Below are 20213 nucleotides of genomic sequence, written 5' to 3' on the forward strand. Positions count from 1 at the left end.
GACAAAAAAAAAAAAAAGATTTATTCTTCTTACCTCATTGAGATCCTCAGCCCTGTGCTTAAAGTCGAACAACGTTTTCAACGATGAGGAAGCTTGAGAATGAAAGTTGAGAGTTTTCATAAGTTGTGTTTAAATGTTAATTTAGATTGATTGAGGGGGGAAAATGTACTGACAGATTGGGAAATATGTCAATACTGTTTATTATTTGCTTGTATAGTTCTGATGCCTTTTTTTTTTTTTTTTTTTTTGGTATTGCTGTTCCAGTCTTTCTTTTGAGATAAAGTGATTTAGCAGTACTTTTACTTTTGTAGGAATCCCAACCTAAGTTAGGTTCCAGGCAAGACACTTCGGAAGGTTTGGTTCTTTTTTCTTTCGTCTCGACAATATCTCTTGTCAGACATGGTAAAAAATACGTTTTCCTGTTACAGTTGAAGCATCTCAGAATGGTAACTCTATGCATGGTACTCAAAACGGAGGATCTAATACTCAGGCAATGGCTGCCATCCCACTGGCAACTGCTGGGGCCCCGGGTGTCGTTCCTGGTCCCCCAACCAACTTAAATATTGGAATGGACTATTGGGGTGCACCATCCACTATCCCTGCAATGCGTGGAAAGGTTCAATCCGCTCCAGTTGCCGGACTAGTTACCACTGGATCTCGGGATGGTATACAGTCACAACTTTGGTTGCAGGTAAACTCTTAATATGATTCAAAAACTTGAACTCTGAAGTTGATAAACGACAAAAAAAAAAGAAAGAAAAAAAAGTAACATAAAATTTTGGATTTAGGATGAGAGAGAGATTAAACGACAGAGAAGAAAGCAATCAAATAGAGAATCTGCACGACGTTCCCGGTTACGTAAGCAGGTATTGAAAAACCTGCTGGAAACTATTAATCTTGTTGGTAGACCTGGTTTCTCGTACCTCTCCTATTACCAACTGGTTCCAAACTCATGATTTTCAGGCAGAATGTGACGAATTAGCACACCGAGCTGAAGCTTTACAAGAAGAGAATGCCAGTCTTAGGTCTGAAGTGAACCGGATAAGGAGTGATTATGAACAACTACTCTCAGAGAATGCTTCTCTGAAGGTAATACTAAAAATATTTACTTTCCTGCTTCTCATTTCTTTCACCCCCTCAATGTTTTGTCACACCTTGACCATCACTTCATTATAATTACTTTATGATGTTGATTTTTTTTTCTAATTTACAAAGAAGTGTACATGCCAAATGGAGCAAGCTGTTTTCCTTTGAATAATCCTTAGCCATCTTTCTGGTAATCAACGAGACGGGTTGGATATTTAGACTTATGTCGCAATAATATTGTGAGATCCCACATCGGTTGGGGAGGAGAACGAAGCATTCTTTATAAAAGTGTGGAAACCTCTCTCTAGCAGATGTGTTTTTAAAAAAATCTTGAGGGGAAGCCCGAAAAAAAAAGCCCAAAGAGGACAATACATGCTAGCGGTGGGCTTGGAGAAATCATCTTCCCCTTCATTATTGCATCAGATATATGTTGTGCACAAACTTGCCCCATCTAATGGGCTAGATTTTGTTTATGCAGGAACGACTCGGGGAAGTTCCAGGAAATGAAGAACTAAGGACCAGCAGGAACGGCCAGCACTCGAGTAACGAAACCACTCAACTTACAGAGTCAGCGGTCGTGCAAATCGGTAACAAGAATTGAATCTTCCCCTCCTGCTTACTGCTGCATTTTTATGCGCATAACCTAACTAATTTGTCAACCCCAAAATTTTAGTTCCCATAGCTTGTAGTTCTAGTTTAAATGTAAGCTACTGACCTGTTGTAGTTTTAGGACTGTTTGTTCCTGCAATCCATATTATGATATCTCCATGGGGTGTATCCTTAACTGTAAAAGCCCACAAAGATTAGATATTTGGTGTGTGAATTTATTCTTGTAGCATTCACACGTTAGCTTCTGTACTAAAACCGTCCACATTAATTATTGTTAACTTGGAGAAAAGTTAATACACCTTGGCAAGGCTTTACTTTTTCTTGTACTTTCTGTTTTTTATTTGTGGTTTTCTTGAATTTTTGTTGACCATCCTGAGACTGAGCACATTAGCAAGTCTATAAGAGAGATTCATTAAGGTGCACATAAGATGGTTCAAACAACGAGTTGTCAGCGAACCCGAACATATCACAATCTATTCATAATGCGTCGAGTTGTTATCCTGGAATTCATTATCAAGATGGATTGCTTTTACTTGGTCGACGAACTCATAATAAGGCTAGGATTTGTCGCAAGCGGAGTACTCGATCAATCACTGATGACTTAAATAGTTCATTGAAATTTGGTGTCTTTTTTTTTGTATTTAAGTGGTTACTAATTTAGTATATGGATAGTATGCCTTCGTCGCTCCATTCTGCCTCGGGCCAGAAGTGACTAGTCATTTTTCGAATGCCTCGACTTATGGTCTAATTTGATTTACAATACCTCCTTCCTTAAAATAACTGAACATCATTAAATAAAATCTTGTCCCCGAAAAGAATTTATCTGGTAAAAATACCTTCTTCCTCCAGCGTTCTTCTATACAAACCACCATGAAAAATCCCTCCCCTCCTACCCATTGGAGGACCCTCTTTCACAACAGCATCTCCATTGGAAACAGCTGCTACAACAGTTACTGAATCTCCATTGAGCCAAACAACTGGTGATGGAGGAGCAGCTGAAGCAGCACATTGGCGTCGGGCATTTTGGGCATCTGGGTTTACAGGATTCGGGGCATTTCAACCGTATCGAGCAGCAACCTGCACAGCTTGGTCTTGAACATTTTGGTGGTCGCCAGCATTTCACTTTGCAGCAGCATCCATCACAAGAGACTGCACAGCAACATGATCTTTTTGGTAGATCACAAGTTTGTCGAATCTTTTTTAGGCGAACTTTCGTGGTAATGTTCTCCATATCTTGGATGAATTTGCAAAGATGGCGGATGTAGTTTGGATAAAGCTCTAAGTTGCAGTGTCCTCCTCCTTTTATCCATAGAGGGTCGTATGGTTCTTGCGACATTTTCCATAATCCATTTCCATGAAGCCAGTCGACAACATCATCGTCCGTGCCCTGTGAATTTTATCCAGGAACATCAAAGTCATCGTTGGTAACGTTCGCAGTTAGTACAAAAACTGTTTGGCAGAATTCGAACCATTTTTATGATATGTTTTCATAATGTCGTGAATAGAACAGCTACCCAATCATATTTTTAAGATAAAAACTTGTCTACACCAATTCTCACATGACCATCTAATCATTCTTGGGTTCGTTTTTATGATATGTGATCGTAAAGTTGTGAATAGAACAGTTATTTGAACATATTTTCACCGTAAAAACTTGTCTACACCGATAATCACTTGACCATCTAATTAACGCTCGGGTTTGAAACCATGGAAACAAAGTTCAAGTTATTTTTTTTTTCATGAAACATATCCAAAAGGGGGAAATGGTGGAAAGAACTTACATGTATCACAAGCACAGGACACTTCGCCTTCTTAATTTTGTTAATATTCTGCAATGGTGAGAATACTCATAAGCTTAACGTACAGATGAAAGTATTGATGCCATAAACGTCAAAGATAGGCATGTGACCTTATAAATGTCAAAGCAACAGGTGAACTTCACATGGCATAGAACCCGTAGACCCGAAAGGATTGCGCTATGCAGCACGACACCCCTCAACCGTGGCAGTTTAGAAGCCAAATGCAACGTTGGTCCACTTCCAACCGATTGCCCATACAAGATCAAGTCTTCTTGGCTGACTCCATACTCAGTTTCAAGGCACTCGTATACCGCTTCGATGTCAGCATACGTATTTGATTCGCTCGGCTGAATTTCACAAACAATGTTAATTTGACTCACTGATAGCGATTGTGATTTAAAATTTTTGTAAACAGGAAGATCAATGAGCAAAAACCGAGCAAGAGCTAGCTAATTCTGCCACGTTCTAACAACGATCCGACCATTTTCGTAATGAGAATCAATGAAACCTCGTCACTAAATGCTCAAATGGAATGCTAAGGACTCCAAATTCATCAGATTTTCATCAATGACAAGCCTAGATTATTTGTAACAACCCAAGCCCACCGCCCCCACATTGATTAGAGAAGGGAACGAAATATTCCTTATAAGGGTGTGGAAGCCTCTCCCTAGCAGACGCGTTTTAAAACTGTGAGACTAACAAAAATATGTAACATGCCAAAGCGGATAGTATCTGCTAGCGGTGCGCTTGGGCTGTTACATTAATTCCCGTCTATTTTGGGTTAGTCTCATTCCCTCATTGGACCCCTATCTTTTCGATGTTGTCACAGTAGAAAGGTTAGAATTCTAACCTGCCATTTCATTTCTAGAGATCAATCCCTAAACTCTTGAACGGTCAAATCAAAGGTATAAAATGTATGCTTATATGATTTGAGTCAAATATTGTTCTATAGAGTGGAACAGCAACATACCTTACCAGTTGAAGCTCCATAGCCAGAATAGTCATATCTGCATAAAAGATTACAAAAGTTTAGATACGAAAAAATGTAAGCCAGAAACCGATGAAAACGAACAAATTCCCCGAAACGAAACCAAGAAAAGCTCAACAAAATGCATTAGACATGAGAGTGTGTTCAAGATTATGGCATTAGGCTGCACATTTGTTCTCCTAAAACAAATTAACAGCTTAGTGCAAACGTTTTTCGTCTCAACCGTGTTTAGGGCAACTGAAGCATACTTCACTTCGGCTAATTATCTCAAGGGACAACCGTCATACCATACAACATTCGACTTCAAGAAACTAGTAGAATTCAATATTCTAGGTAGTTGGTATGAGATCCTATATCGGTTGGAGAGGGAAACGAAACATTATTTATAAGGGTGTGAAAATCTCTCCTTGATAGACGCGTTTTAAAACCTTGCGAGAAATCCAAAAGGGAAAGCCCAAAGAGGACAATATCTGCTAGCAGTGGGTTTGGACCGTGACAAATTGTATTGGAGCTAGACACCGGGCAATGTGCTAGAGAGGACACTGGGTCCTAAAGGGGGGTGGATTGTGAGATCTTACACTAGTTTGAGAGGGAAACGAAACATTTTTTATAAGGGTGTGGAAATCTCTCCTTAACAAACGCATTTTAAAACCTTGAAGGGAAACCCGAAAGAGAAACTCCAAAGAGAGCAATATCTGCTAGCGGTGGGTTTGTGTTGTTACGACTGACCATAAGGATTCAACTAATCTAAAAGGACGATTGGACTTCCGTGTAAGCGCACGAATAGGTCAACGATATAATTGTCAATATGAACACTCACTAGGCACAATTTCTAGTAAACAAAAGATGAGTTATTGAGGAAAAAACATGTGATTTCATGGGAAAAGGAAAGCAAATCTTGCATAGAACAGAACAATGAAAAAGGGAGTAAAAGCAGAACTTTCCCAGAACCCCAAAAGCACAGAACTCCATCAAAAAAAACATAATTTGCAACTCAAAGAGGGGAAATGTCTGCTTTTTTCAGGGAAAAAGGGTAAAAAGAAGGTTAAAAAATGACCTGAAAAGAGACCAACTTTGGAACTATTAAACTAGCCTTCTCTTCTTCACTTTACACTCTCCATTGGTAAATAATTGATGTAAATCTCCCAACCCAAATGCAAAAACAACGGTAACTTTCAAATTTCCATTTCGAGGGAACATTCAAAAGTAAAAGAAGAGAGATAGAGAGAGGACTGAACCCATGAGATTGAAAGGATAAGCAATAACTAAATGCTTCTTATACAAAAATGTCAGAGAAAGAAAAGCCATAGCCAGAAAAGCTTCAACAGAAACAGAGTTCCCTGAATCAGAGCAAAGTGAGAATCTAACACTCATTATCCATATTGTCGTCAGCCTCATAGTTTTAAAATGCGTATTCTTTCACACCCTTATAAGGAATGTTTCGTTCTCTTCTCTAACTAATGTTAGATTTCACAATCCACCCCCTTTTGGGGTCCTCTGTCCTACTGACACACCGCTCGGTGTCCTCGTGGCACATCGCCTGATGTCTGACTCTTATACCATTTGTAATCACTCAAGTCCAATGCTATCACTGTGAGATCCCACTTCGATTGGAGAGGGGAACAACATTTTTTTAACAGGGTGTGTAAGTCTCTCCCCAGTAGAGACGTTTTAAAACCATGAGGCTGATGCCATACGTATGGACTAAAGCGGACAATATCTGCTAGCTGTATGACCTTCGTCTATTGCAAGATTTAACCCATTAGATGGAAACCAATTTCATCAAAAGGTAAGTAAAATGAATCCTTACCAGAAAGAGAAGTCATAGCCAAAAAAGCATAAAAAACAGAGATCCATTAATCAGAACAAAGTTAACAGAGAGTACTGACCCCATGAAAGAGGGGGGAAAAGCTCAACTCCTCAAAGTAATAAAACTTCAACAAAAAACAGAGTCCCATTGAGAAGAAAACTGAAAGAGGGGGAAAAAATCCAATCCCTTCAATGCATTAAACCTCAACAAAAACAGAGCTCCATTGATAAGAATGTAAAAGAAACAGGGAAGTAAACCCAGAAAAAAAGCTTCAAGAAGAGGAGAGCTCCATTAATCAGCACAGAGTTGAGAGAGAGAGAGAGCCCAAAAGAGTTTCAACAAAAACAGAGCACCATTAATCAGAAGAAAATTATATGAGAGATACAAAGAGAGTGAAAAAAAAAAAACCAGAAAAGCTTCAACAAAAAACAGAGCTCCAAATAATCAGAACCCAGAAGAAACTACGCCCCATAAGTTCAAAAATAAATTTAAAAGGAAACCCAACTCGTTCAAAGTGAAGAACAAATCATTGAGAAAGAAAGGAAAAAGAACAAACCCCATAAGATTAACTCTGAGATTACGTTTAAGCTGAAGAAAAAGGTCATAGAGTTGGCCAAGGTCTGCAGCGTTGCCATGGGAGTAAAGCAGAGTAAGTCTCGCACAAGGATTCCTCAAATAAAATCCCACTATCTTATTCCCACATTTCGTATCAATCATCAAAACATCCAACAAACTGTCCTCCACCACCGACCCCACCGCTCCCGCCGCCGTCGAAACCACCGTAAGCCGACCGTCGCCGTCTCGCTTTCTGATCAGATAAGTCGACGGCGACGGCGGAAAGAAGGCGAATTTGGAAGCCAAACGAGAGAGCATGCAACCCATTCACTGCAAAAACAGCTTAAACTCAAATTCATCAGATTCACATCTCTTTTTTGGAGGAGAGGAGAGAGAGAAAGTGGGTTAGAGAGAGAAATAAGAGTAATGGAGAAATGAAAGTGGGATTTGAAATGGAAGGAAATGAGATTTGGATGTCTAGCTATACTTGGTGTAAGATCGTTGTAACGTAAAGTTTTCTATAAGCACAGAAAGAGAGATAGATAAATGGGAGTGGCAGAAACAGAGTCCCTATATATTAAATTCAACTCTGTTTTTGGGTGCCTCGTTAAAATTATTTAAATAATAATTGAAAATATAGATAAATTTTCGAATTGTCAATAAATATTTTTTTTAAATATTAAATTAAGAAATAAGCCTTTCACCTTTTTTTTTAAATAATTTTAATTTTTCATAATCAATATTTAGTCTACATTAACCATATTTGGTTGATATTTTAATAATATTTGTTAATATTTCGTGAATCTCAAAGGAGATTGAATTCCTCAGAGAATATGTATTATATTTTTATATATTTTTTAAAAAAATATTTTAAAAATTAATAACATTACTAAAAATAAATGTCGAAATGTTAATAAAGACAAAAAAAAAATAATAAATAATAAATAATAACAATAATTTAAATAAAAAGTGGGTCCAAGAAAGTGGGGAAGCAGAAGATTACTTGAAATGAAGAACTTTACAGAGAGGCAGTACTCGTGTATTACAGTTTTGTCAGTAATATTGCTACATCCTAAGCGGCGAACCCGCATCACGCTTTCAATCTTGGCCGTCCATTTTTTCATTTTTAGCATCATATTTTCCACATCATTTTTATTTACTTAAAATGATTTAATTTAATAAAAATACCATATATATCTCAAACCTTTCAGAAATAAACTTTTTAAAAAAATCTAAAAATGCTCTAAAACTTGTATTTTAGTGAAAAATTAACACCTTTCAAGTCTTATAAAAATAGTCAAATTAATAAAAATATCTAAATGTCTAAAAAAAGAAAATACTTTTACAGTTAGTTTTAGATAAAAACAATTAATACTTTATTTTAAAAATACTCTTTTATCTTCTTAACTTTTTTAAATTATTTTTTTAACTTTAAAAAATAATGGTTTTAAAATACTTTTTAACTTTTGAAAAGTGTTTAAAAAATACAATAATTGTGAAAAAGATATATAGCAAATTCTGAAAAAGAAAAAAAAGAAACATACTGAGATAGAACATGCAGTTAACTTAATTCACAATTTTACCTTCCAGTAGTTGCAAGTGTTAGACGAACATGAATCTCTACAATGGTATGGTGATATTGTCCACTTTGAGCATTAGCTCTCATGGCTTTACTTTAAACTTCCCCAAAAGGCCTTCACACCAATGGAGAGAGTTTTATAAACCCATGATCATTTCCTAAATTAGCTGACGTGGGACTTTAATCATCCAACACCTCCCCTCGAACAAAGTGCGCCTCCCCCCTCCCCTTAATTGAGGCTCGACTCCTTTGGAGTCTTAGTCATTTTTTACTGCCTTCAAGGAGGCTTGACTCGTTTTCTTCTGGAGTCCTTTGTTCGATATTTGAGGAGTTACCAATCTATTAGCACGACTAAGTTTTAGGGCATGACTCTGATACCATGTTAGACGAACACGAATCTCCACAATGGTATGATATTGTCTACTTTGAGCATAAGCTCTCATGACTTTGCTTTGGACTTTCCCAAAAGGCCTCATACCAATAGAGAGAGTATTCTTTGTTTATAAACCTATGATCATTCCCTAAATTAGCCGATGTGGGACTTTCATCATCCAACGGGAAGAGTTAAGAAATTGTTTTCTGTTATCTTCATTGTTTAAGTGACAGAAAGCGTAAGTATAGTTCTTACCTTTGCAACATAATGGCCAGAAAAGTGTTGACGCATTTGATTGTCTGGAAAAACATCACGGTAGAAAATAACTCAGAATGACATTAATTCAGTTGCAGGAATAACTCTCTCTTTCTAATATGCTATGTTTGGTAGAAAATTTCTAGCATAAGCTACTTTCTGGGTTTAATTTAATTCTCAAAAGAAAGCAAGAAAAGAAGTAGAACCCAAAATGAGGTGTTTTATCCGAGGAAGCAGATGATCACCAAATGGAGAACCAGGTTGCACAGAACGAAATCAGCAAAAGCTCGCTCTGGGGCCAAATCCTGAAAATTTGAAGAGGATTCGTTAAGCATTTCGAATCGTGTTGTAACCAATTTTTGGATTTCATGATAGGAAGTTCGTCTATTATTTATTTTTCCCATAATGAATGGAGGTTAGGTTGGGGGAGGGAGTGATTTCCTTTCCACCATGAAAAAATGGCATGAAAGAATGGGTTAATGCCTTTCATTTCAAATCATGTGAGGAATGGTAAGTATTTGAACAAATTGTTTAAAATTTTATGGCTGATCCCGCGTTAGTTGGATAGTTGGAGAGGAGAGAACAATTCTTTACAAGGGTATGGAAACTTCTCCCTAGCATACGCGTTTTTAAAAATCTTGATGGGAAGCCCGAAAGAAAAAGTCCAAGGAGGACAATATCAGCTAGCGGTGGGCTTGGATTGGACGGTTTCAGTTTGGAATATTCGTTGTTAATGAAAAGAAAATAAGGATTTTACCCATACTCTTTCCTAATATGCAAATGAAAAATGAAAGTGAGGTCAAATTAAGTAGGAAAAACATGAAGAAATTACCTTGAACTCCTTGTTTTCTTTATTAACTTGAATCCGGAGACAAACTGAAAATGAAGAATTCGATCAGAATAGGAATTGCTCCTCACATTATTTTGTGATTTGATAACCAAGATATACATCCTGCTTACCAGCAAGGACAGCTGTCCCGATACAAGAAAGAACGCCAGAGAGGAAGGAGTTGAATGGGAACGATCCAACAATCGCCATGTATGCTACCTGTTTACAAGAACTTATAGGTTAAAAGTAATTCAAAACAAATTTAAGAACTCGGAAACATTTTAAAAGTGCGACTCGGCGTTGTGCAAGATGAAGGCATCTCCACAGCGCAAAAGGTGCGTGCTGTTGGATATCTCTGACCTTATAAATTTATGTTGCATAGATAAACCTAAAAAGCCTATAGCTAAAGAATCACCTAAAAAAATATCATCTAATTTTTCATTACATTGTCATTCATCTCATACATATGTTCTATATATTTAGTTAGGCATCACAGTTCAAAATATAAAATGCGTAGAAAATCCAAACGATGAATCATATACTCAACCGAGTTTTAAATGTGAATGCCAACGATACAGACCCACGATTATAAAACAAAGATCAAATGCAAATAATTGAGTAGCATTAGTTTATCAAGCACAGCCAACACTAATGAAACCTTCCACTCCCACAAGCACTTTTTGTTGATAAAATTTATTCAACGTAAATGAAACATGCTCAAGTATTCAATTAAACGAAAAAAGAGAGTTATAACTTACCAAGGAAATCAGGAAACTTTCAGAACTCGGTGAGTTAATTGATCTCTTATAATTAATATTCAATTCAATTATAGCTTTATCAAAAGAAAGAGGCCAAACGTTGAATTGAACAGATGAAGCACATAATACGTGCCATTATGTAAAGGGTGTCAAGATAAGGTCACAACATTCCTCCACAAATGGACTCGGCATGAAAGGCCGATCCCTTTGTTGGATCCTTGGTACGAGATGAATTTTCAAGATGTTTAGGCAACATTACTTTTGATGTCTTCTTGAGGCAACTCAGATTTTTGTAAGTATTAGCTTGTACTGTTTGAGGTACTTGGAAAATTTCTGCAACCAGTTTAAGCAAGCAAGAGGATTCCATTCTATTGTATTCTTCCATTTTCAATGAAGGTTGCTCATAAAAAACAATGATAAGCAGAGGAACAAGAACTTATGCTGAGATATACAAACCAGCATGGAGTTTGGTAAAATAACAGGCTAGATCGTATTTTATAAAAAGTAAAGAAAACAGAAGCAACGTCAAACTTGCATTTATTTTTCCATTGCAATGCAGTTTTCCACAATCGAACACAGTTCAAAGACAGTAATCAAAAGAGCGTGACACATTGACGAATTCGGACGCAGAAAAGGAAAATTCGAAACAAATCCGTTCCGGAACAACACAAAACTATCAATAATCAAGGAAATGGCGTCCACAGAAGGATCAAAACGGCACAAACCTGGATCAGAGCCGTGAACACAGCATAAATCACGTAGAGATCAATGATCTGCGAGGAAGACGATCTAGGTCAAAATTCCATCAGCAAAATTCAGAGCGGGAGTGAAAAGATATACCATACCTTGAGAGTCGTTGGAGTGGCAGCATAAGCTGAGCGAAGCGACTGGAAAAGAGCTTGAGCGTCCTTGCTTGTGGATCTCGCCATTGCAATACCGAGCTCTGGAGCCTCAATGAGCAAAGAACAAATGAAGACGTCCGTCCAAAATGAAATCCTAGGGAAATCTCACAAGTTTTTAGGAGCGAAAAGTCCTTTTTACCCTTTTATAGAACTCGGTCCTAACTTTCCGAAAATCGCCTAACGGCCTCTCTTGCGGGTAGCCCCTCCACGATTCTTCTCAGGCAAGCTGCAATCGCCGCCGCCGCCGCCCTACTCCACGGCCAATGACGTGGAAGTTTGTGGACTTTCATTGAATCAAGCCACCCAATTCTCCAACTAATTCAAAATTAAAATAATTTAATTCTTCTATAATATTTACTTTATAATTTAGAATTTAGATTGATACACTAATTATAAATTAGTAAATTAACATTTAGATCAATTTTATTGTTGGTTACATGTTCTATCCGCTTAGAGATCGAATTATAGTGTACTTGGGGAGAAGTCACAAAAAACGACCATTTTAAAATACAAATAAAATCACATCAAATTATGTTGTCAAAATTTGAATGGTCTAGCTGCGACACGTAAAAGAATAGATCACATATCTAACCTTTTCATATAAGCCCCACTTAGCTCGAGAAGGTATAGCTCAATTGACATAGCTCCACTTTGATTATGTTTTTTTCATTCAACAACACGTGGAATGAAAAGATTTGTACATCTTACCTCTTGGTCGAGAATATATATCTTAACCAGTTGAACTATAGTTTGATCAGAGTTCTATTTATGGGTCGACAACGCGTGGAATGAAAAGATTGAACATCTTACCTCTTGGTCGAGAATATATGTCTTAACCAGTTGAACTATAGTTTGATCAGAGTTCTATTTATGGGTCAACAACACGTGGAATGAAAAGATTGAACAAACTTACCTCTTGGTCGAGAATATATGTCTTAACTAGTTGAACTATAGTTTGATCAGAGCCAAATTCAAACTCATTTAGATCAAAATTCAAACTCATAGCACACATATGCCATGGGTGGGTATCAAAAGTGGGGGAAATTGGTAAGATGAGCCTGGTGTTCATCATTTCTTGGCCTGAGATTGCTCCACAAGGTATCTGCAAAACAGATCTAGTTTTGAGAGAACTGAATACTTGCATTTCATTTCAGCATATAACAAACAAACAAACACTTCAGTCAAGGAAACTGCACATTAAATTTTGAAATGAAGGCCTTTTTGTGTTTCTTTCAAAGAAGGAAGATACTATAAAATATGAAACAGCTGTGGACAAGAAGAAATATATAACGCATGTCTTGAGCGAGAATGAAACTAAGCAGAACTCACTTGCCAGTGTAGAAGCCTGCAGAATACCAAGCATTTAACACAGTAGTAAGGTCTGTTTCAGAGCTAGCACCCCTTTGAGGCATTATCCCATCATGTCCCTCGCTTTCTTTCTCTATGTGAACTGATTAAAAAGAAACAAAAATGTCACAAGGTATCAAATCATGCAACTTAAAGCCCAACCCCTATTCCTTTGGCGGATTAGTGTAGCGGCCCCAAGCCGACTGCTAGCCAATATTGTTCTCCTTGGGCTCAACCTTTCAGACTTTCCCTCAAGGTTTTTAAAACACGTCTGCTAGAGAGAGGTTTCCACACCCTTATAAAAGGTGTTTTGTTCTCCTCCTCAACCAACCAATGTGGGATCTAACAATAAACCGTTACAATTAGGCATAGAGATGGTTTTAAAAAGGATAAGATGAAAACGTGAAGTACATAGACAATGTAAAGGAAAGCCTAATGGGAAGTTCATTAGTACGTTTTCTGTCACCATTTGTTACAAAAACCTAGACATCTCAACCAGTAAACATGAAGTCCCTATAATCTTATCTAAAGCTAAAGAATCATATAGAAATGAAATGTGCTAGATGACCATATAGAAACTGGTAAAATGATGGCTTGCAGCAATATACATGTTCCAATATCGTACAATGAGCATCAAGTGGTTTGGTCCATTCTCATCACATAATCATTAAGCGAATATGACACGAGGGGCACATGACTAAACAAGGACAACACGAGGGTGTGCAAAAACAACAACCTAGTAGGAGCCAGACAAGAACAAACCTTGAAAGGGAATCTAATGCAAAAGAACAAAACATAACGAGTAATAACAAAGTCCTTAGATACAAACGTCCAAAGGGACATACACTTTATCATCTTTTTATTGTATAGTTTTAGCAGAGAAGAGAAGAGAAGAGCCATTATAATTTCTTTCATTAGCTTTGTTTTTGTAACGATCCAGATTCACCGCTAGCAGATATTGTCCTCTTTGGGCTTTCCCTTTCGGGCTTCTCCTCAAGGCTTTAAAACGCGTCTGCTAGGGGAAGGTTTCCACACCCTTATAAAGGGTATTTTGTTCTCCTCCCCAACCAATGTGGGACATCACAATCCACCCCCCTTCGGGGCCCAGCGTCCTCGCTGGCACTCGTTCCTTTCTCCAATCGATGTGGGACCCCCTCCAAATCCACCCCCCTTTGGGGCCAGCGTCCTTACTAGCACATCGTCTTGTGTCTACCCCCTTCGGGGAACAATGAGAAGGCTGGCACATCGTCCGGTGTCTGGCTCTGATACCATTGGTTGGGGAGGAGAACAAACTACCCTTTATAAGGGTGTGGAAATCTTCCCCTAGTAGACGCGTTTTAAAGCCTTGAGGGGAAGCCCGAAAGGGAAAGCCCAAAGAGGACAATATCTGCTAGTGGTGGATCTGGGTCGTTACAAATGGTATCAGAGCCAGACACCGGACGATGTGCCAGCCTTCTCGCTGTTCCCCAAAGGGGGATAGACACGAGGTGGTGTGCCAGTAAGGATGCTGGGCCCCAAAGGGAGGTGGATTTGGTGGTGGTCCCACATCGATTGGAGAAAAGAATGAGTGCCAACGAGGACGCTTGGCCCCGAAGGGGGGTGGATTGTGATGTCCTACATTGGTTGGGGAGGAGAACAAAACACTCTTTATAAGGGTGAGGAAACCTTCCTCTAGCAGACGCGTTTTAAAGCCTTGAGGGGAAGTCCGAAAGGGAAAGCCCAAAGAAGACAATATCTGCTAGCGGTGGATCTGGGTCGTTACAATTTTGCTTTGTATTGATTCTGGGGGGGGAGGTATTTTCATGCCCCCTTTGACATATTTTGTTGCCTCTAGTTCATGTTTTCTAGTGAACATCATGTTCATGATGTTTTTTCTAATACAAATTTTGTTACTTGTTCAAAACATCTATGTCATCAGAGCATACATAAAAGGAATCTTCAATCATAGAATAAAAAGAAATGCAGATAATCTGAAGAGATTCATTCAGGCTCCATAAAATCATGCCAACCTTTATTTACAGTCTTTATGGACGATATAGCTCTTGCTGCAGAATCCATTGCAGTTTTGATTATGTCACCATCAGCATGGGACGAACTTTGAGGACCTGTAGCCAATGAGTGAATAATGGGTAACACTTTTGCCCAACAGCCATTCCAAACAAGGAACAAATAGAAAATTGATATCACATACCAGCTGAAATTGGATAACTGGAGGGCGAGTAAGACGGTATTGTCTGGTTAAGAGAAGGTTGGCTTGCAGAGACTGGGTGTTCTTGATAAGCAGCAGATGTTCCCCATTGATTTCCAATGTCAGACCCTGCACCGACATCCTGGTAGTTCCAACCACCAGCACCACATTGATAAAGCTGTTCTAGAACCTTCTGCCTCTTCTCCTCAAGCTCGTAATACTGCTTGAGTAGCTCGTTATAGCCATCTTCACCTTTTAGATTTAAATTGGAGTCCTCAACGGTCTCCTGTTCCGTCTCTTTCACATATAGGGCGGCTGAAAAATCTGTACAAGATATAGGACATGGCTCTACACTGATATTTTCCTTAGCTTCTGAGGTATTTGTAGTCTCATTGACTTCAAACATAACATCATTTGCTCCAATATAGCTCTCTTCATCTACACTCCTGTTCTTTCAAGATGCAGTAGTTTAAGAGATAGTAATAAAATATTAAGCGGGATAGCTTCAAAGAAGACACTCAGGGCGTCCCAAAAAACGTCCCATAAACGATAATAGAAGACAAAAGAAGAATTCATGCAAGGGCAGATCATATTGGGGCCAGCGGGGGCATGTGCCCTCCTCAAATTATAGGACCCTTCCACAATTGGACAAGAATGACACTGAAATGGAAAGTTACAATACCATGAATCTCTACTAGATCACTGCTTTTTTCTCAAAATGTTTCACCTAAGTTGTGTTTGTAACAGCAGCCAAAGAAACCGTTCTAACAACCTTTCAACCATTCCCATTCTTCTACATCCTGAAAGCAATTGTGTGAGATCCCACGTCAATTGGAGAGAGGAAGAGTGTCAGCGAGGACATTGGGCCCCGAAGGGGGTGGATTGTAAGATCCAACATCAGTTGGAGAGAGAAACGAAGCATTCTTTATAAGGTGGTAGAAACCTCTTCCTAACAAACGCGTTTTAAAAAACTTGAGGGAAAGTCCAAAGAGGACAATATTTGCTAGTGGTGGGCTTGGACCGATACAAATTGCACCCCTAAATCGTTCACGCACCTCCAGAATATTGTAGAGCCAATTTCAAACAAAGCACCTGTAAATGCCCCGCATTTTGCAGGTCGAAAGGCAATGTATTCAAGGCACAATTTCTTCCTTACTTTCACACGCAGAAAATCTTTGATCATTAGTGTGATGTCCCACATTGGTTAGGGAGGAGAACAAAACACCATTTATAAGGGTGTGGAAACCTTCCCCTAACAGACGCGTTTTATAGCCTTGAGAGGAAGCCCGAAAGGGAAAGCCCAAAGAGGACAATATCTGTTAGCGGTGGATCTGGGTTTTAAGAGCCACCCACCACAAATGCAATTTTCAAGGAATTTCAGTCTTGCCTATGAAAAGATTGAGAGTCCAAGATTGTTGCCAAAGACCTTAACTTCCCTGGGATCCCAAATCCAATGTTCTTTGAGACCAGTCAAACAACACCATATAGCATATACGATTCATAAATATAAATCCCAAATCAAAAAATTCTATGGAATAATGAAAGACAGAAAAATCCTTCGAATTGCATCATATTAGTCGATTATATTTATATTGACAACTTCAATCGGGGCTTTAGCGGGTCTATTAATCGAGATCAATCGTTTATTCCTGGATGCGTTGGTATTCCCATTTTTTTTTTCTAGTTATTGACTTGGGAAGGGGGGAAGAAGATTAGAAAAACAATCAAATATCTGTGACTAATCCCCTCCCCCGATTTCTTGAGTGAGTGTTCGCCTTTAGTTATGGCATGAAACGACAAGGCATCAAATCAAAAGACGACCATTCAAGCATCTTTTAAAATTCCTGTGCTTCTTTTGGTGATGGAAAACAACTATCTACCAGGGTCGAGTAACTTATAGCTCGCAAGACTCGTAGCTTTGCAATTAAAGAAAAATTCTTCTTCCATATTCTCATGCAAGATCCTATCCCAAGCCCACCACTAGCAAATATTGTCCGCTTTGGCCCGTTACATAGCGCTGGTTTTAAAACGCGTCTACTAAGGAGAGGTTTCCACACTCTTATAAGAAATGTTTTGTTCCCCTCTCCAACCGATGTGGGATCTCACAATCCACCCCCCTTCAGGGCCAACGTCCTCATTGGCACACTACCCAATGTCTAGCTCTAATACCATTCGTAACTGCCCAAGCCCACTGCTAGCAAATATTGTCTGCTTTGGCCTGTTACATATTGCCGTTAACCTCATGGTTTTAAAATGCATCTACTAGGGAGAGGTTTCCACGCCCTTATAAGAAATGTTTCGTTTCCCTCTCCAACCGATGTAGGATCTCACATATATCCTCCCAAAAGAGTATTTCTTTCCATTCCAAACGGCCAGCTTTAACCCTAGTAGCAAGGTATTGCATCAATAATTAGGCAAGTATTTGAAAGAAACAGGACCGGTCCACAGACCACCGTTAAAAACTCAATAATTAGTAGCCACCCCATACAACTTCAAAGTTTTCACAAACAAATAACCAATGTGCAAAAGGCCAAAGTCAATCAATCCAAAAACCCATTAACATTGTCAAAGAAAAAAGGAAATAGCTATGAAACCATGCGAAAAACAACAAGCATCCAAGCTTTCACTTGCATTTCAACTCATAGAGTCAAACAAAAACAGAACATTGTCGGATACCATGATCACAAAACTTTAAATAATAAACTGGTTGTGAAGATCACGGTTGGGGAGGAGAACGAAACACCCCTTATAAGGGTGTGAAAACCTCTCCCAGTAGACGCGTTTTAAAAAACTTGAGGAGAAGCCCAAAAGGGAAAGCCCAAAGAGGACAATATCTGCAAGCGGTGGGCTTGGGCTATTACAAATGGTATTAGAGCCACACACCGGGCGATGTGCTAGCGAGGAGGCTGAGCCCCAAAGGGGAGGCAGGGGATTGGGAGGTGTCACATCGATTGGAGAAGGAAACGAGTGCAAGCAAGGACGTTGGGCCCCAAAGGGGGTGGATTGTGAGATCTCGATTGGGGAGGAGAACGAAACACCCTTATAAGGGTGTGGAAACCTCTCCCTAGTAGACGCGTTTTAAAAACCTTAAAGGAAACCTCGCCCAAAGGTTAAAGGTTCGAATCCACACCCTAAACCCTTAAAAAGGGAATGTTAAATAATTGCATTAGCATTTCAACTTTCAGAGATACAATAGATGATGCCTAAAAACGAGAAAAACGCTAGGGCAAAAAAACTACGGACCTTCTTGGTTCGTCACTCTTACCGCAACCCTTAAAAACGCCTCCTCCCTCGGCTGAAACACGGCGGACTTCATATCCATGCATTGTCTGAAAAACGCCAACAGTTCATCAGATGTAAGCCACAAATCATACAATTCAAAGAAAATTAACACAAACCAATACCGACGAATCAAAACAGCACTTTCTGGATACTGCAAACGGAGAATTACCAGATGGATAGAAAAAGAGAAGGATAACCTTATACTTCAACATTGCTTCATCCATGGCTCTGACAATCATGGAATCATCCCAGTGCACTCTATCTAGCTCCATATTCTCGACTGAATTCTAAGATTGATGCGATTGAAGAAGAACCAAAGAAAAACCTGAAGGAAATGTGCTCCCGCCTCAACTTGCCGCAACCTGTCTGTTTAGAACTGAAAGTGGCAACTGGCATGACGATAAACGTTTTTCGGGTCTGATCGGATCGGATCGTGCTCGACCCGACTCGACCCGGATATTTCATCAGAGTTTTTTAATTCAATTAAATTTGTATTTTAGTGAGTCGACTTTTTATTTAGTGTATACTAAGGTCATAAATTTAAAAATATTAAATAAAATTTTAAACTTTTAAAAAATACCCATAAAATTTTAAAAATTAGATTCAACACCCGATGGTCGTGGATATCTCGAATAAAATTAATGATAATAAAATTAATAATGATTCTCGAACCAATAAAATAACCTATTTTGCGAAATAAAAGCTATCCATCTGTTATGGAGTCAGATCAATTGATGCTCTCGATGCAATTTTCAATTAACGTGAACAAGCTTTAACTAATTTTCGAGATTGTGTATAAGTTTCAGCTTTGTCGATGACATAGTGAATTTACAAATGTACCCACTAAATTATTTAATAATTAATACATAGTTGGAGAAAAAAAAGTAAAATAAGGGCGGAGTATTTTCTACCGCGGCGTTCTAGGCGATGATTTTGGGAATCGGAAGCTTTCTACCGAACACAATAGTTGGCGGCCACGTGAAGAATATTATAAACTTTATCAGTTATATTAATATCTATATAAATTATTTACAAGTAGGTTAAAATTGGTTATAAACTTTAAATACTCTTAGTCCTTTGAAAAGTGTAACAGATTTCGACCACTTTCTGTAATAACCCATATCCACCACTAGCGGATATTGTCTTATTTGAGCTTTCCCTTTCGGGCTTCCCCTCGAGGCTTTAAAACGCGTCAAATAGAGGAAGGTTTCCACATCTTTATAAATTGTGGTTTATTCTCCTCCCCAACCAATGTGGGACATCATAATCCACTCCGCTTCGGGGTCAGCGTCCTCGCTGGCACTATTTCCTTTCTCCAATTGATGTGGGACCGTCCCCCCACCCCCCTTCGGGGCTTAGCGTCCTTACCGACACACCGCCTTGTGTCTACCCCCCTTCGAGGAACAGCGAGAAGGTTGGCACATCGTCCGGTGTCTGGCTCTGATACCATTTGTAACGAACCATATCCATCGCTAGCAGATATTTTTCTATTTAGGCTTTCCCTTTCGGGCTTCACCTCAAGGCTTTAAAACGTATTTGCTAGGGGAAGGTTTCCACACCCTTATAAATGATACCATTTGTAACGACCCATATCTACAGGTAGCAGACAAAATTTAATATAAAATAGAAATAAAAAACGAACCATTTGTGAAAAGACTATATATATATATATATATATATATTTTTAATTATTATAAAATTTAATATAAAATATATATATATATATTTTTTTAATTATTATAAAATTTAATATAAAATATATATATATATATTTTTTTAATTATTATAAAATTTAATATAAAATATATATATATATATATATATTATATATATATATATAAATAAATGAAATA

At 38.4% G+C, this 20213-nt stretch overlaps 4 protein-coding genes across 6 annotated transcripts in view; 1 reads left to right on the forward strand and 3 right to left on the reverse strand.

Annotated features, from left to right (window-relative positions):
• The window catches only part of LOC111431232 (bZIP transcription factor 16), a 4959-nt gene extending 2938 nt beyond the window's left edge, over positions 1–2021 (forward strand). For all 3 annotated transcript variants that reach the window (XM_023067825.1, XM_023067827.1, XM_023067828.1), the window contains 5 exons: positions 312–354; positions 429–691; positions 789–866; positions 964–1089; positions 1565–2021. In XM_023067825.1, the coding sequence (XP_022923593.1) occupies positions 312–354; positions 429–691; positions 789–866; positions 964–1089; positions 1565–1687 (633 nt within the window). In that variant the 3' untranslated portion in view covers positions 1688–2021. The remainder of the gene's footprint in view (positions 1–311; positions 355–428; positions 692–788; positions 867–963; positions 1090–1564) is intronic.
• Positions 2022–2465: 444 nt separating this feature from the next.
• Positions 2466–7460, reverse strand: LOC111431234 (protein ABHD17B-like). The gene is made up of 5 exons (XM_023067830.1): positions 6849–7460; positions 4465–4501; positions 3605–3841; positions 3477–3524; positions 2466–3082 (listed from the first exon to the last, which is right to left on the reverse strand). The coding sequence occupies exons 1-5, from the start codon at positions 7172–7174 to the stop codon at positions 2585–2587; spliced, it is 1146 nt and encodes a 381-aa protein (XP_022923598.1). The 5' UTR covers positions 7175–7460; the 3' UTR covers positions 2466–2584.
• Positions 7461–9067: 1607 nt separating this feature from the next.
• On the reverse strand, positions 9068–11650 carry LOC111431238 (dolichyl-diphosphooligosaccharide--protein glycosyltransferase subunit DAD1-like). Its single transcript, XM_023067836.1, has 5 exons — positions 11487–11650; positions 11367–11414; positions 10015–10102; positions 9887–9930; positions 9068–9359 (listed from the first exon to the last, which is right to left on the reverse strand). The coding sequence occupies exons 1-5, from the start codon at positions 11568–11570 to the stop codon at positions 9276–9278; spliced, it is 348 nt and encodes a 115-aa protein (XP_022923604.1). The 5' UTR covers positions 11571–11650; the 3' UTR covers positions 9068–9275.
• Positions 11651–12420: 770 nt separating this feature from the next.
• On the reverse strand, positions 12421–18734 carry LOC111431235. Its single transcript, XM_023067831.1, has 6 exons — positions 18558–18734; positions 18322–18407; positions 15082–15524; positions 14900–14995; positions 12873–12993; positions 12421–12645 (listed from the first exon to the last, which is right to left on the reverse strand). The coding sequence occupies exons 1-6, from the start codon at positions 18630–18632 to the stop codon at positions 12612–12614; spliced, it is 855 nt and encodes a 284-aa protein (XP_022923599.1). The 5' UTR covers positions 18633–18734; the 3' UTR covers positions 12421–12611.
• Between the last annotated feature and the right edge of the window lie 1479 nt (positions 18735–20213).

This window comes from Cucurbita moschata, unplaced genomic scaffold (assembly GCF_002738365.1).
Source record: "Cucurbita moschata cultivar Rifu unplaced genomic scaffold, Cmos_1.0 Cmo_Scf00035, whole genome shotgun sequence".
NCBI classification, from domain to species: Eukaryota; Viridiplantae; Streptophyta; class Magnoliopsida; order Cucurbitales; family Cucurbitaceae; genus Cucurbita; species Cucurbita moschata.

Coding starts and splice junctions, on each gene's coding strand:
- LOC111431234 (XM_023067830.1), bottom strand. CDS start 7,174: ATGGGTTGCATGCTCTCTCGTTTGGCTTCCAAATTCGCCTTCTTTCCG. Junction 3,525..3,604: donor GTTGCTTTGACATTTATAAG/GTCACATGCCTA, acceptor TCACCATTGCAG/AATATTAACAAAATTAAGAA. Junction 3,083..3,476: donor GTCCTGTGCTTGTGATACAT/GTAAGTTCTTTC, acceptor TAAAATTCACAG/GGCACGGACGATGATGTTGT.
- LOC111431238 (XM_023067836.1), bottom strand. CDS start 11,570: ATGGCGAGATCCACAAGCAAGGACGCTCAAGCTCTTTTCCAGTCGCTT. Junction 11,415..11,486: donor CCACTCCAACGACTCTCAAG/GTATGGTATATC, acceptor TCTTCCTCGCAG/ATCATTGATCTCTACGTGAT. Junction 9,931..10,014: donor CGGGACAGCTGTCCTTGCTG/GTAAGCAGGATG, acceptor CTTCATTTTCAG/TTTGTCTCCGGATTCAAGTT.
- LOC111431235 (XM_023067831.1), bottom strand. CDS start 18,632: ATGGAGCTAGATAGAGTGCACTGGGATGATTCCATGATTGTCAGAGCC. Junction 15,525..18,321: donor AAGAGTGACGAACCAAGAAG/GTCCGTAGTTTT, acceptor TTGAAAGAACAG/GAGTGTAGATGAAGAGAGCT. Junction 12,646..12,872: donor GCAGGCTTCTACACTGGCAA/GTGAGTTCTGCT, acceptor TCTGTTTTGCAG/ATACCTTGTGGAGCAATCTC.